The following is a 12,309-nucleotide window of genomic DNA, read 5'->3' as shown; positions in this document are numbered from 1 at the left end:
CCCCCCCCACTAAACAAAAAGCAAGCACATCGCAATACACGACGGATTACGATGACGCAATCACGGCGCAAAATGAACAACTTCCCACCGGTTCAAATCATGAATCATGTCCACACTACAAAGCACTCAATTTTTCGGGAGAATTTCAGAAAAAGAAAAGAAAAAAACAAGAAACACAATCCCCGACGCCGCAGTTCATGATTTCCACGGCCCTTCCCCCCCCCAGGTGAATACGGCGCGTTTCGGTCCGAATACACCATGTGTTTTTTTTTCCCTCTGCACCTTCTTCTGCGTATCTATGTAGCTATCATTTTTATCTCCCCTTGCTAGCTAGTTTTTTTTGCTCCGGAGGAAAAAGGGGGAGAGAAAAAAATTCTTTGCAAGCAAAAACAGGTTGATTTGTTCATTAGGGGAGTAAAAGAGAGAGAGAGAGAGAGAGAGAGAGAGAGAGATGGGCCCCAAAGGGAAGGGGGAGGGGGAATTGCGGGTTTATTTAGTAACTACGTAACTACGAGTCAAGTCAAGAAGGGAAAGAAAGAAGGGAAAGAAAGAAAGTTTTTTGGTCGGAAACTGGGGTGGGCAAGTGCGCGATAGTATACTTACTACTTACTTGGCTGTTCGGGATAAGTATGTATTATGTACGTGAGAGAAAATCTGACATGTCGCATAAGCACCACCACCACGACCCCTTGCACGTGTCTGCATGTTTGTAAAGTATATAGTAATTATTTTGTGGGGGGGGGGGGGAAACGGATGGGCGTAAATGAAGGGATTCGCGCAACGCGACGCGCGTAAATAAGTAAGGCTTGCGCATGGCCCATAATATGTAGTGACTAGTGACAGAGAGTACTAGGAGTTATTTTTGTACACGGTGTGTTTTATGCGCTTGTAGTAGTAGCCTCATTCTCAACTTCAATAGTAGTAAGTAAGTATGACGATTTGTTTGTTTCTTTCCTTGGGGGAGGAGTTTGAAGTTTGATGAGCTAATTTCGTGTGTGTTTGATGTCGTAGTCTAGATGAAGTGGTGAGTGAGTGAGATTGATGGGGGGGGGAGAGGGAAGGGGGAGGGATCGGAGATGCATGGGTACGTTGTAAGTTATGGGTGGAGGGTCGGCGGAATGCGGTGAGGAACAAAAGAGTACACGTGGAAGGGGTATTTACGTGTCGGGGTTGAGGCTTTTTTTTACCTTCTGGAAGAGGTCCGAGATCGTCGATCTTTCGGTATCGCTGCTTTATCTTTGATATATACTAGATATAGGAAAGGTAATTAGGAGCCAAGAGCTTGGGGTATAAGTATGTAATTTTAATGGTTGCAAGCTACGTAATCACGTGATTTGCTACTTGATTCAGGTAATGTAACGTACAAACAAAGCAGTGGCCACCATGTATTCTCATGCCTTGCTTGCCCGGAACTTCCTCAAAACCTCCCTCTCTTCTTCGTTTTGTGCGATGCTCTCCTCGTCGCCGACGGGTAGGCGCTGGTGCTTCCATTGCTTGCCTCCGGCCCCATACTCGGCGCTCACCTGTGCATCACCTACAATGACCCATTTGTATATTGTCAGGCCTTCTAACCCGACAGGCCCTCGCGAGTGAATCTTGTTCGTGCTGATGCCGACTTCAGTTCCGAATCCGTATCTTTGTCCATCAGCCATACGCGTAGACGTATTCCAGTATACACTCGAGGAGTCCACGGCTGCGAGAAAAGACTTGGCTGTGGCTTCTGATGTAGTCAGGATGGCGTCGGTGTGGTGAGATCCGTGAGTGTTGATGTGAGAAACAGCTTCTTCGACATTTGCGACAGTCTTTATCGCAAGAATATAGTCCAGGAACTCGGTATCATAGTCTTCTGGTCCTGCTTCTTGCAGCAATGCTGCCGAGTGGGGATCTAATTTGCCTTTGAGCGCGGCCAGTGACGCATTGTCACAACGAAGGGAGACGCCCTTTTGTAAAAGCGCTTCTACAACCACGGGGAGACTGGTGCCGAGGGCTTCTTCTTCTACAAGAAGTTGTTCAAGTGCATTGCAGCCTGCAGGATAACTCGTCTTTGCATCGAGGATGATTTTGGTAGCCTTGTCTGCAGGGTAGTCGGAGCACAGATATGTGGAGCATATGCCGTCAGCGTGGCCGAGAACCGGGATCGTGGTCGTGTCTTTGACGTAGCGGACTAGTTTGTTGCCGCCGCGGGGAATACATAGGTCAATGTAGGTATCTTGTTTGAGGAGATCGGCAATAACATCGTGGGTCTGAACTAGTTGGAGACAGTCTGATGGTACTGCAGTTGATGCCAAAGCCTTTGAGATGATGGATGCAATTGCTGCGAAGCTATTGCTGGATTCACGACCACCTTTGAGAATGGCGGCATTCCCAGACTTAATTGCAAGCGCCGAAATGTTGGCAATGACTTCGGGCCGTGCTTCGAAGATGATGAGCAGTACGCCAATTGGGCACGTGATTCGCGACAGGACCAAGTTGTCGTCAAGTAGCGTCTTTGCGGTTGTCTTGTTGATGGGGTCTTCCAAGTCTCGTACATCCAGTATACCCTGGAGCATATCCTCATATTTGCCCGGCTTGCCCAGATCCAGCCTCTTTACCAAGCTCGCACTGAGCGTGCCTCCTGCTGCAGCCTTGTTGGCAGCCTCAAGATCCTGAACATTGGCGGCTAGTACTTCATCCTTGGCATTCGCCAGTGCATCGTGGATGGCGGTCAGGGCTGCATTCCGCTCGTCGGTGGATAATACGGCCAGTTTCCGGGACCCGAGTCTAGCTGCCTGTGCAACCTCGAGCGGTGTGGCGTTGGTCAGAGACATTTCTTCTCCTTGGGGGGTTGCTTTTGCCGGGTGGTGGTGGTGAGATGTGGTAAAATGGCCAAAGTCTTCAGATGCGTGTGACTCAATTCAATATTGATGGAGTGACGAGGGGCCTAGTGCCGGTTATGCAGGGTCTGTTTCCGCTGCAAATGCTATTGGAGATGCCACTGCGGGTCGTACATATGCGGAGATGGCGAGGAAGCCTAAAAAAAGCGACAGGACTCGTGGTGGGATGAACGTGGTGGTGTTGCGGGGTCTAGATGCATGACGCCACACCCGCCCGCATGCGAACCAGGGTGTTCTCCTCTTCTCACACCAACCACCACCCTGCTGACTGCGCTCTTATTACTTGCGTCCTGGACCGCTGCCCAACTCGATCGCTGGCAGGTTTCGATAAGTTTCCGGCTTCGTCATAGGCCGGGGCTCTGGACGCGCACCAAGATTGCGTGTTGGCAGCAGCGTCTGGCGGTCGAGTGCTCGGCAGGGGTCTGGTGTGGCTGGGTGCGCCTACCAACCACCTCGGCGTCGCCTTGCCAACCTCGCCCAATTCCATCCACTCCCGTATCGCAACAAGCAAGCTTGACCGCACTATCCCAGTTTCACGTGCAGCCCACTACGTAGGTCACCGCCCAGAGATGGCTGGGACTCTACAAAAGCTGCAGGGTCGCCGGCCACAGGGCCTGCCACCTCTGCACACTGCTTCCCGACCGCCTCTCAGGTGCTGAGAAGGTACCCTGTCGCACTTTACCTTCACGGTACACACGTGCATACCCGCCTGTGCGCCATAGACTGCTGTAACGTTTTTCACAAACATTCGTTTGACAGCATACGTCTACCAATATATCGCACACCACTATCGCTATCGGCCGTCACCTTCACTAAGATGCGTTCTACAACAAGGGCACTTGCGGCTCTGCTCTCAACTGTCCTATACGTTCCCTCTGCAGCACAAACATGGTCCAACTGCAACCCGACCCTACGAACCGACTGCCCTCCAGACTCCGCGTTGGGAAGAACCGTAAACATTGACTTCAGCTCAAAGTCCGACAGTTTCACTCCACAGGGCAACCCAACCTATGGCTCCGATGGCGTGTCCTTTACCATCTCCAAGGCGGGCGATGCGCCACAGCTCACTTCGCTATGGTACATAATGTTCGGCCGGGTAGACATTCAACTCAAGGCTGCACCGGGCGCAGGCATTGTTAGCAGCTTTGTCTTGCAATCCGACACCCTTGATGAGATTGACTGGGAATGGCTTGGTGCAGATCCTGATGAAGTTCAGTCAAACTATTTTGGAAAAGGTACGACATAATCGAGTTTATCGACCTATGCACACATCAACTTTGAAAGTCACTTACTAACAACCCATCCAGGTCAGACAACAGACTACAACCGTGGTGCTTTCCATTCAGACCCCGGTAGCCAGTCAAACTTCAAGACTTATACAATCATCTGGACACCAGAGCAGATTGTATGGCAGATTGACGGAAACACTGTGCGCACTCTTGAACCTGCCAACGCCAACAACCAGTACCCCCAAACACCCATGCAGGTCAAGTTTGGCTCCTGGAGCGGTGGTGATCCAGCCAACCCTGCCGGTACTATCTCTTGGGCTCGTGGTCCAACCGACTACTCCAAGGGACCTTTCACTATGACTGTCAAGTCTCTCAAGGTCCAGGACTACTCCACTGGCTCTCAGTACATCTACGGTGATCAATCTGGTACTTGGAAATCTATCAGGTCCAACGGCGGTGCCATTTTCGCGGGAGGTAAAGCTCCAATCGCGGACGCACCTGCAGTCACCGCAACAGCTAATGGCGCTCCTCTGCCTTTTGCTCCTCACCAGACCAACGCCGAGCGCCCCAGCGTTTACCCCTGGATTCCTGACCCGAACGCTACTCCCACTCCTCAACCCACATTTGCAAACTACCCTGGCCTTCCGAGTGGGTGGACTGTTTCCAATACCGGAAAAGTGATTCCACCCAGCTCAGCCACTGTCAGTAAGCCATTTCTTCTACGGTTCCTCCACTTTGCAAACAGTATACTGACTTGAATCTTGTAGATGTCCCCTCCAGGTTCCTCTATCTCATCGCTGCAAGCTTCGCCTACGGATTCCTCCGGCAATGGGCCTAAGACTGTAACCAGCTACGACGATCGTGGCTTCACGACCATTCGCACAATCCACCCCGAAGCCACACCAGCACCCTCAGGCAACGGACAACAGGGCAACAACGCTGGAGACGCGGTTCCTGCTGCCCCCCTGGCAGCAAGTTCCTGGACCCTCGTCATCTCGAGCATTCTGCCCTGGGCGATTGTCCTCCTCCATATTCCTACCTGCCTCGGCTTCTAGGCGAGTTGGGCAGACGTATGGTATACCGTGGACTTCGGACCAGCCTACCCTATCCTCGGTGCTGGTATCGTCGCGATGTTTGCATGTCTAATGAAATGCGTTATGATGGGTTATGTTGGTTTCAAAATCTCAATCAAGTTGTGGGCGGGGCCTTGGCCCGACGCAAGCTGGAAGTGGAACTACAAGTTCAAGGGCAGTAAAGAGACGGAAGCGACGTACAAAGCCATATGGACGTCGCTTCGGCAGATCTTTCTTGGAGCTTGATTGTTTTTTGTTTTGTTTTGTTTTATTGCATAGCGTCTGGTTTTGGTATTTGAGCGTTATTGGCTTTTGTTTGGTTTATAGCATATCTGCAGGCGACTGAGCTGCGGTTGATGCGGATTCACAGTCTGCTTTCATACGAGATTATAGAGTATAGGAGACGATGTCATGTCGTAACGTAATGAACTTATCATACTGTATCATCAGCATTCTCGACGTTGACATATTGTGCCTAGCAGATCTTTAAACACGCTCTATTCAACATTCACGTTGATCCAACAATCAAAAAGTCACTCCAAACAAAAAAACCCCCTGCATTATTTTTTTAGTGAAGTAAAAAACCAGCAATTCTAATATACAAAACACGAACTCAAGATTTCACTCTTCTCTCTCTCTCTCAGTTAGAAAAAATAAAAGAAAAAGGTCCCTAAACTGCCGAAGCATATACCATTATGAATTTTTCTTGATTCCTCTTTTCGAGTTTTTTTGCTGCCCTAACATACCGTAGTCCTCTCCATTAGATTTGATTTGAGTGGATGGTCCCCTTTTGAATTGAAACTTTTTTTTCTGTCGCTTTTGAACCGTTTCGTGGCGAGATGATGGATGTAGGAAGGAAGAAGGGCCTTCTTCCCTAAACGTATGACATACCCTTAGTGGAGAAGAAACAAGTAGCCGTGCTGACTCCATCCTCTCCGGGCTCTCGTCCAAGCAACAGTCCCCGAGTTTTTTTGTGTTAGGTGAGGAGAAGTTGGACAAGAATGTGAGAAACGTAGTTATCCTCGTTCCTTTCCTGCTTCTTTTCCTTTCCGATTCGAGTTTATGATTCCAAGAGACACACTTCTCTCTTTCTCCACTGCGTGAAGTCTTTCACTTTCAGGTGATCAATTCCAATGATGACGCTTTAACCGCCACGGCCACCATACGGTTGGTGTCTGAAGCCGCCGCCTCCACGGTGACCTCCACCACGGTAATTGGCGCCGCGGACACCAGCGTTCTTAGGACCAGTGGGTGCATTGATGGGAGCCTGACCGCCGCCAGAAGGAGGCTGGCTGGATCCTTGGCGAGACCGATTGTTTCTGAAGCCGCCACCGCCACGGCCGCCGCTAGGTCCGGAGGGAACGTTGGGCGGAGGTGCGTCGTCGTACATGCCATCCCAACTTGCTGGACCACCGCCCTGTGCCGCACCGTAGCCCGCGGGGCCAGAGAGTTGTTGCTGTCGACGAGCTTGCTGTTGCTCGTATTTCTGCTGTTCAAATGCCAGCTGGTCTTGTGCCGTGTATGCTGGGCGAGGACCGGCATTTTGTCCGCCTTGAGCATTCATCATGCCTGGGCCTCCGGGTCCGCCTGGGCCACCTCCACCTTGCATCTGTTGCATCTGTTGCATTTGCATCTGCTGCATTTGCATTGGATTCATACCGCCAGGGCCACCCATCATCTGTGGGTTTGGCGAGCCAGTGCCACGGTTCATGCCTTGGTTCATCATCTGCTGTTGCATTTGCTGCATCTGCATCGGATTCATACCGCCCATTCCACCCATAGGGTTACCCGGCATGCCACCACCGGCCTGTTGTTGAGCGAGCGTTTGCTGCATAGATTGGAAGTATTGCTGCATCCGCTGCCAGTACTGGGCCATCATAGCCGGAGACATGGCAGTGTTGCCTTGTGCTTGCATGTTTCCTCCGCCGTTCTCATAGCCGTTTCCTCCACCCTGACCACCATTTCCGCCATCATTGAACTTGTTGAACTTGTTGCCGCGACCGAACTTCTTGTTTCCGTCACCACCGTCGTCGTCACGCATGTTTCCGCGAGGCTGGGCGCGCTTAACTTCGATTTGCTTGCCGAGAATCTGAAGTGGGCCGCGTAGTGTAGCATCTACTGCCGCATCGCCGTCAAAGGTAACGAAACCGAAGCCACGAGGGCGGCCCGTTTCCTTGTCCATCATGAGGGTGGCATCGACCACACGGCCAAATTGCTTGAAAAAGTTTGTAAAATCTTCCTCCGTTGCTTCCTGGCTGACACCGCCAACAAAGATCTTGCTGGTTCGCTCTTGTTCTTCACGAGGAATAGCCCGCTTTGGGTCAATCTGATCATTGTTAGCGAATGGTTTTCATTAGAATTGGTGGTTGACATACGATCTTGCCGTCTAGATAGTGCTCTTTTACCATAACAATGTTGACGCATTTGGGGTCCTTAAAGGTAAGGAAACCAAAACCTCGAGATCGGCCAGTAGCAGAATCGCGCATAACCGTGCACTCGCTGACCTCACCAAATTGTGAGAAGTAGCCCTTGAGGGAATCTGTGTATCAGACATTAGTACTGATTGTGGTTACAGGGCTGACAAGTGGCAGCTCCTATGATGAAAGACTAAGGGCTACTCATAGCTCAAGTCAACAAACGCACCTTCAGTAGTCTCCCAATTTAGACCGCCGATGAACATCTTGCTACAGTTGGTGTCAGTACGTCAGTGTTGACATGGTGGATAAAAACAAGAGTACAAAGGGGGCATTGAGACGCATCACAGGTTGTCGACAATTGGTATCCAGAAGCCATTCGAGATGAGTAAACAACGAAAATGATATCCCAACAGCCCGACATCTTGTAATGTCGAAAAGGCAAACTGCAGTGATCGCCACATATATGCGCAAAGTCACTGGGCTCCAGTAATGTAACCAACGTCCGGAGGAAGGTGTATGACAAGGGTCTTTGGTCGGCGAAGCGGGGAGAAGCGCATGGTTTCGGATACGGCGTATGGTTCGTCCAGTAATATCGAGATAGCCAGACTGTAATGTACCCTGGTGGTCCTGAAGGTGGGGAAAGGCAAGTTGAATGTATTGCCTGTTTGTGTTGGTGATTCAGACACAAGTTCGAGGTACCATCGTACCCTAGAACATATTGTCTCGGTGATTTTAGGTACTTTGCATTCGGGCACCCTGGCTGTCCGATGTTGATTGTGATGATGACCGAATACAGAACTTAAGCGAAGCCATGTCCAATGCCGCATCCTAATCCCAGCATGTCGAATCTTGTGGCGTAAACCAATCATGCAGACTAGCAACGCAAACCACGTACTCAAGATCGACATTTCGAGGTTCAAAAGTAGCCCTGCAAAGGCACAGTATGGTTCGGATGAAGCGTCTGTGTTTTGCTATGGATTCGAGTGCAGACGTCTGAGAAAGACTTTCTTACAACTCGGTAGCTATCCTCTGCTTGCGTTGCTGGTACGCGCTATCAAGTACCTAGGTATATATCGACATGAGGCGCTGCCAACGTTCGGGCAAGCCACAAGAGTCCTCGCGAAAGGCGCGTTGATAGTTGTTTCTGAGTATCGCAGAGCCGTTGACCCGTGTCTTCCAGCTTCTTCCAACAACCAAGCTTGACGGCCTAACCCGTCATATTCAGAACGCTCGCCAAATGGGCGACGCAGACTGCAAATCTTCGCATCTTGTCAAGAACCTAAGCCTTTACACCAGACTGGCCCAGTCACGGCCCAAGGCGCTCTTGGGTAGTGCAAGCGCATGAGAACATCTAGTGCATGCTGCATAATCATGCGCCTAGAGAAATCAAGCAATCGATGTACCCTTTTGTCGCTGTCTGATGTCCCAATACTACTTTTCATGCGGCCAATACAGTTTTGATCCCTATACCGGTATGTGTTCGGCAGATGGATAAGATCGTATCTCGTACGTGTGACTTTACCTTGTGATGCGTCTCTGGGATATTAATACGATATCAAGCATGCACGACTTACCCGTCTTCTTTTACGTTTATAGGTCCATAGTTGTCATCTTCCGCAGGTGCGTTATCAAAGGACTGTTCGCCTCCAGCATTGAAGCCAGATTGGCCCATCTGTGCATCTTCGCCCGCCGCACCTTGGGCTGGCCAAGATGCTTCAGCATTTTGGTTGTGATTCTGGGTAGTATCCTGAGGCGGTACGCTCGCAGATTCGGTTGGTGCTGGCTCTGGCTCGGCCTTGGGTGCAGGTGCAGATGCTGCTGGGGCTTGCTGCGACGTGGGTTCGTCGTCATAACTGACTGGTAGTTAGCATTGCGCAGAATGGCGTCACAGAATAGCTGAACGCATCGCATCCGGGTCGATTGTCTTACAGATCGTCAAAGATATCGTCCTCGTAGTTCTCGTCGGCCATTGCAACGGTTGAAGTTGGAGCTAGAAGTGATTAAGAAGCAAAATCAGAAAATGACTGGGCCGATGGCAGTCCTTAATTGAGCTCCTGGCGCGATGCTCTGGTCAAAAGCTTCGACTACCTGAAAAACTCAGTTGGAGAAGCAGATTGTACAGTCGCAAAATAGCAGGGGGATGGTGTGAGGATTAGGGGATTGACGCGATAGAAGGCGGGTGGGTGAAGGTGAAGGTGAGAGAAGAAGAGGCTGCCTGAGGTTGGGAGATGAGAAGCAACGGGCAGTCGCGCTAGTGTGGGTGGAGCTTGGCGTGGCAGGCGCGATGGATGGAAAGCACGAGCGGCAGCGCCGTGGTCGGGCGACTTGGAGCTCGGGGCCTCGCAGCGGGGCGTTGTCGCGACACGATTTCAAGAGACGCATTCGATTCCACCATGGCTTCCAAAAAGCAGCAGCAGGTTTGTGATTCTTCGCCCGTGTAGGCACAAATGCCGAGTATTCTGACACGTCGCCAGGAAATGGTGCAGGTCGGTTCGTGTCCATCCAAACCACCAAGCGTACATACATCACGATACCCGGGGTAGCTAACACATCGCTTCCCTACACACAGACCGCTCCTCGTACGTTGCTATGCCCGAGCCGCACCCACACCGCCGATATTGACATTGAATGCGCAGTTCTGCCTCGCCCTTTTGGCGCACGACATCCAATACCGCTACCTCGCCCACAGGCAAGAAGGTTATCGGCGCATCATACTCCCATGCCGACATACTCAACTTCAGCTCACTGTACGTTTTGTTGGCACCACATTCACGTATGGCGCCTAGACTGACCGTCAAAGGAGCGTCTCTGGGTCGACGTCACGGCCTCGCACCCCACCATCGGCTACGCATAGTCGCGAATCGAGCATTGCCCCAGGCCGGTCAAGCAAGACCACATCGCCCCGCTCGCGCCCAACATATAGCCACTTTCTCAACGACACACAGCAAGACTGGAACCATGGCGACGACCCAGATGACCCCGACAATATGTTTGAAGACGATGAAGACGAATTTGGCCTACCAAGCATTGCAAACATGCGGAGAAAGGGCCGTCGCAAACAGCCAACAAAGCCAAAGGACCCAGGCGGCACCGCCCGCAGGGAAAGTCAGGGCTCGACTGCATGGCGGGCAATAGACAGTGGTGATATAGCCGAAGAGCGAGGCATACCCAACTACCCAACCGCCAAGAAAATTGAAGGAAAGATATTGCGACCGCAATATCAAGAAATCCTACGCGACCCCGCAAATTCTCTACATCTCATCTCACATCCCCCCGTAGACCCGAATGCGTCAGCAAAGCAAATGGAGGAACACTCAGCCCGAACAACAAGAATCAACAAATTCAAACGGATACTTCAAGCCAGCACCATCTCGCTTTCCGATTTGCGCGACTCAGCATGGTCGGGTGTGCCATCTGAAGTACGCGCCATGACATGGCAGGTCTTGTTGGGATACCTCCCCACCAGTAGCGAAAGGAGGGTTGCGACACTGGAGCGCAAACGGAAGGAATACCTTGAGGGTGTGCGGCAGGCTTTCGAGCGAGGGACTTCTGGTAGTGCAGGCGCTGTCGCCTCTGGCATGGCTGGAGGCGCCTCTTATCCTTCGACAAACCGAGGGCGTGGGCGTGGCCTGGACGAAGCGATATGGCATCAAATCAGCATCGACGTGCCTCGGACAAACCCCCACCTAGAACTCTATAGCTACGAAGCGACGCAGCGGTCGCTTGAACGCATACTATACGTCTGGGCTATACGACACCCTGCCTCGGGTTACGTACAGGGCATCAACGACTTGGTAACCCCATTCTGGCAGGTCTTCCTGGGTGCTTACATCTCAGACCCCGACATTGAGTCTGGTATGGATCCTGGGCAGCTACCGAAGCAGGTTCTTGATGCTGTAGAAGCCGATTCATTCTGGTGTTTGACTAAGCTGCTTGATGGGATACAGGACAACTACATCGCCCACCAACCGGGGATTCAGAGGCAAGTGTCAAGCCTGAGAGATCTCACCACACGCATCGACGATGGGCTAGCAAAGCATCTCCAAAATGAGGGTGTCGAGTTCATACAGTTCAGCTTCCGTTGGATGAACTGCCTTTTGATGCGTGAGATATCCGTGAAGAACACAATACGGATGTGGGATACCTATCTGGTACGTATCGTTGACTGAAATGTAGACAAATGACTGATGTGTGTTAGGCCGAAGAAGACGGATTTTCGTCTTTCCATCTTTACGTCTGTGCCGCCTTTCTTGTGAAATGGTCGGACCAACTTCGTAAGATGGATTTTCAAGAGATTATGATGTTTTTGCAATCACTACCCACTCGGCAATGGACCGAAAAAGATATAGAATTGTTGTTGAGTGAAGCCTTCATTTGGCAAAGCCTGTTCAAGGGTAGCGGTGCCCATTTGAAAAACACTGGTTCAAGAGAGATCGGTGTAGGGATGGGTCCCGACTTCTAGGAGCGCCGATATTGTAGGTTGAGTAGATGAATCGCAGCCATGTCGAAAGCGCATAGATTGCAGCAAATTCATGCACGGGATATTGCGAGCCTTTCTTCCGTGACTGCCAAAAACAGTGTCAATTCAATTCAAGATGCTTGGCGCTTGCTTTTCCGAACAGTATTTGCTATCTCCGGACTACACCAATATCGGCTCAGGCAATGAGTAGCAACAGGGAATAGAAGCTACCCCGCCCTTTCTTTACCCCACTCTACG

The 12,309-nt window shown here is 51.1% G+C and overlaps 6 protein-coding genes across 6 annotated transcripts; 3 read left to right on the top strand and 3 right to left on the bottom strand.

The window, feature by feature from the left end:
• Positions 1-1,391: 1,391 nt before the first annotated feature.
• On the bottom strand, positions 1,392-2,807 carry COCMIDRAFT_5866 (uncharacterized protein; the record flags this gene model as incomplete). The annotated part of the gene is made up of 1 exon (XM_007690383.1): positions 1,392-2,807. The coding sequence occupies one exon, from the start codon at positions 2,805-2,807 to the stop codon at positions 1,392-1,394; it is 1,416 nt and encodes a 471-aa protein (XP_007688573.1).
• An 883-nt stretch (positions 2,808-3,690) lies between these two features.
• On the top strand, positions 3,691-5,157 carry COCMIDRAFT_5865 (glycoside hydrolase family 16 protein; the record flags this gene model as incomplete). The annotated part of the gene is made up of 3 exons (XM_007690382.1): positions 3,691-4,108; positions 4,181-4,803; positions 4,870-5,157. The coding sequence occupies 3 exons, from the start codon at positions 3,691-3,693 to the stop codon at positions 5,155-5,157; spliced, it is 1,329 nt and encodes a 442-aa protein (XP_007688572.1).
• Positions 5,158-5,232: 75 nt separating this feature from the next.
• COCMIDRAFT_37346 (uncharacterized protein) lies at positions 5,233-5,421 on the top strand (the record flags this gene model as incomplete). Its single annotated transcript, XM_007690394.1, has 1 exon — positions 5,233-5,421. One exon carries the CDS (start codon positions 5,233-5,235, stop codon positions 5,419-5,421), a length of 189 nt encoding a protein of 62 aa, XP_007688584.1.
• A 1,777-nt stretch (positions 5,422-7,198) lies between these two features.
• Positions 7,199-7,855, bottom strand: COCMIDRAFT_42054 (uncharacterized protein; the record flags this gene model as incomplete). Its single annotated transcript, XM_007690395.1, has 3 exons — positions 7,199-7,501; positions 7,551-7,714; positions 7,819-7,855. Coding segments are annotated over 3 exons (504 nt in total), but the record flags the coding sequence as incomplete, so codon positions are not given.
• A 1,307-nt stretch (positions 7,856-9,162) lies between these two features.
• Positions 9,163-9,562, bottom strand: COCMIDRAFT_97036 (uncharacterized protein; the record flags this gene model as incomplete). The annotated part of the gene is made up of 2 exons (XM_007690427.1): positions 9,163-9,445; positions 9,522-9,562. 2 exons carry the CDS (start codon positions 9,560-9,562, stop codon positions 9,163-9,165), a joined length of 324 nt encoding a protein of 107 aa, XP_007688617.1.
• A 423-nt stretch (positions 9,563-9,985) lies between these two features.
• COCMIDRAFT_5863 (uncharacterized protein) lies at positions 9,986-12,054 on the top strand (the record flags this gene model as incomplete). Its single annotated transcript, XM_007690381.1, has 6 exons — positions 9,986-10,009; positions 10,067-10,082; positions 10,162-10,171; positions 10,229-10,339; positions 10,393-11,743; positions 11,791-12,054. 6 exons carry the CDS (start codon positions 9,986-9,988, stop codon positions 12,052-12,054), a joined length of 1,776 nt encoding a protein of 591 aa, XP_007688571.1.
• Positions 12,055-12,309: the final 255 nt, after the last annotated feature.

The sequence above is a fragment of the Bipolaris oryzae genome (genome assembly GCF_000523455.1).
Source record: "Bipolaris oryzae ATCC 44560 unplaced genomic scaffold scaffold_77, whole genome shotgun sequence".
Lineage (NCBI taxonomy): Eukaryota > Fungi > Ascomycota > Dothideomycetes > Pleosporales > Pleosporaceae > Bipolaris > Bipolaris oryzae.
This window is presented reverse-complemented; position numbering and strand designations above follow the sequence as displayed.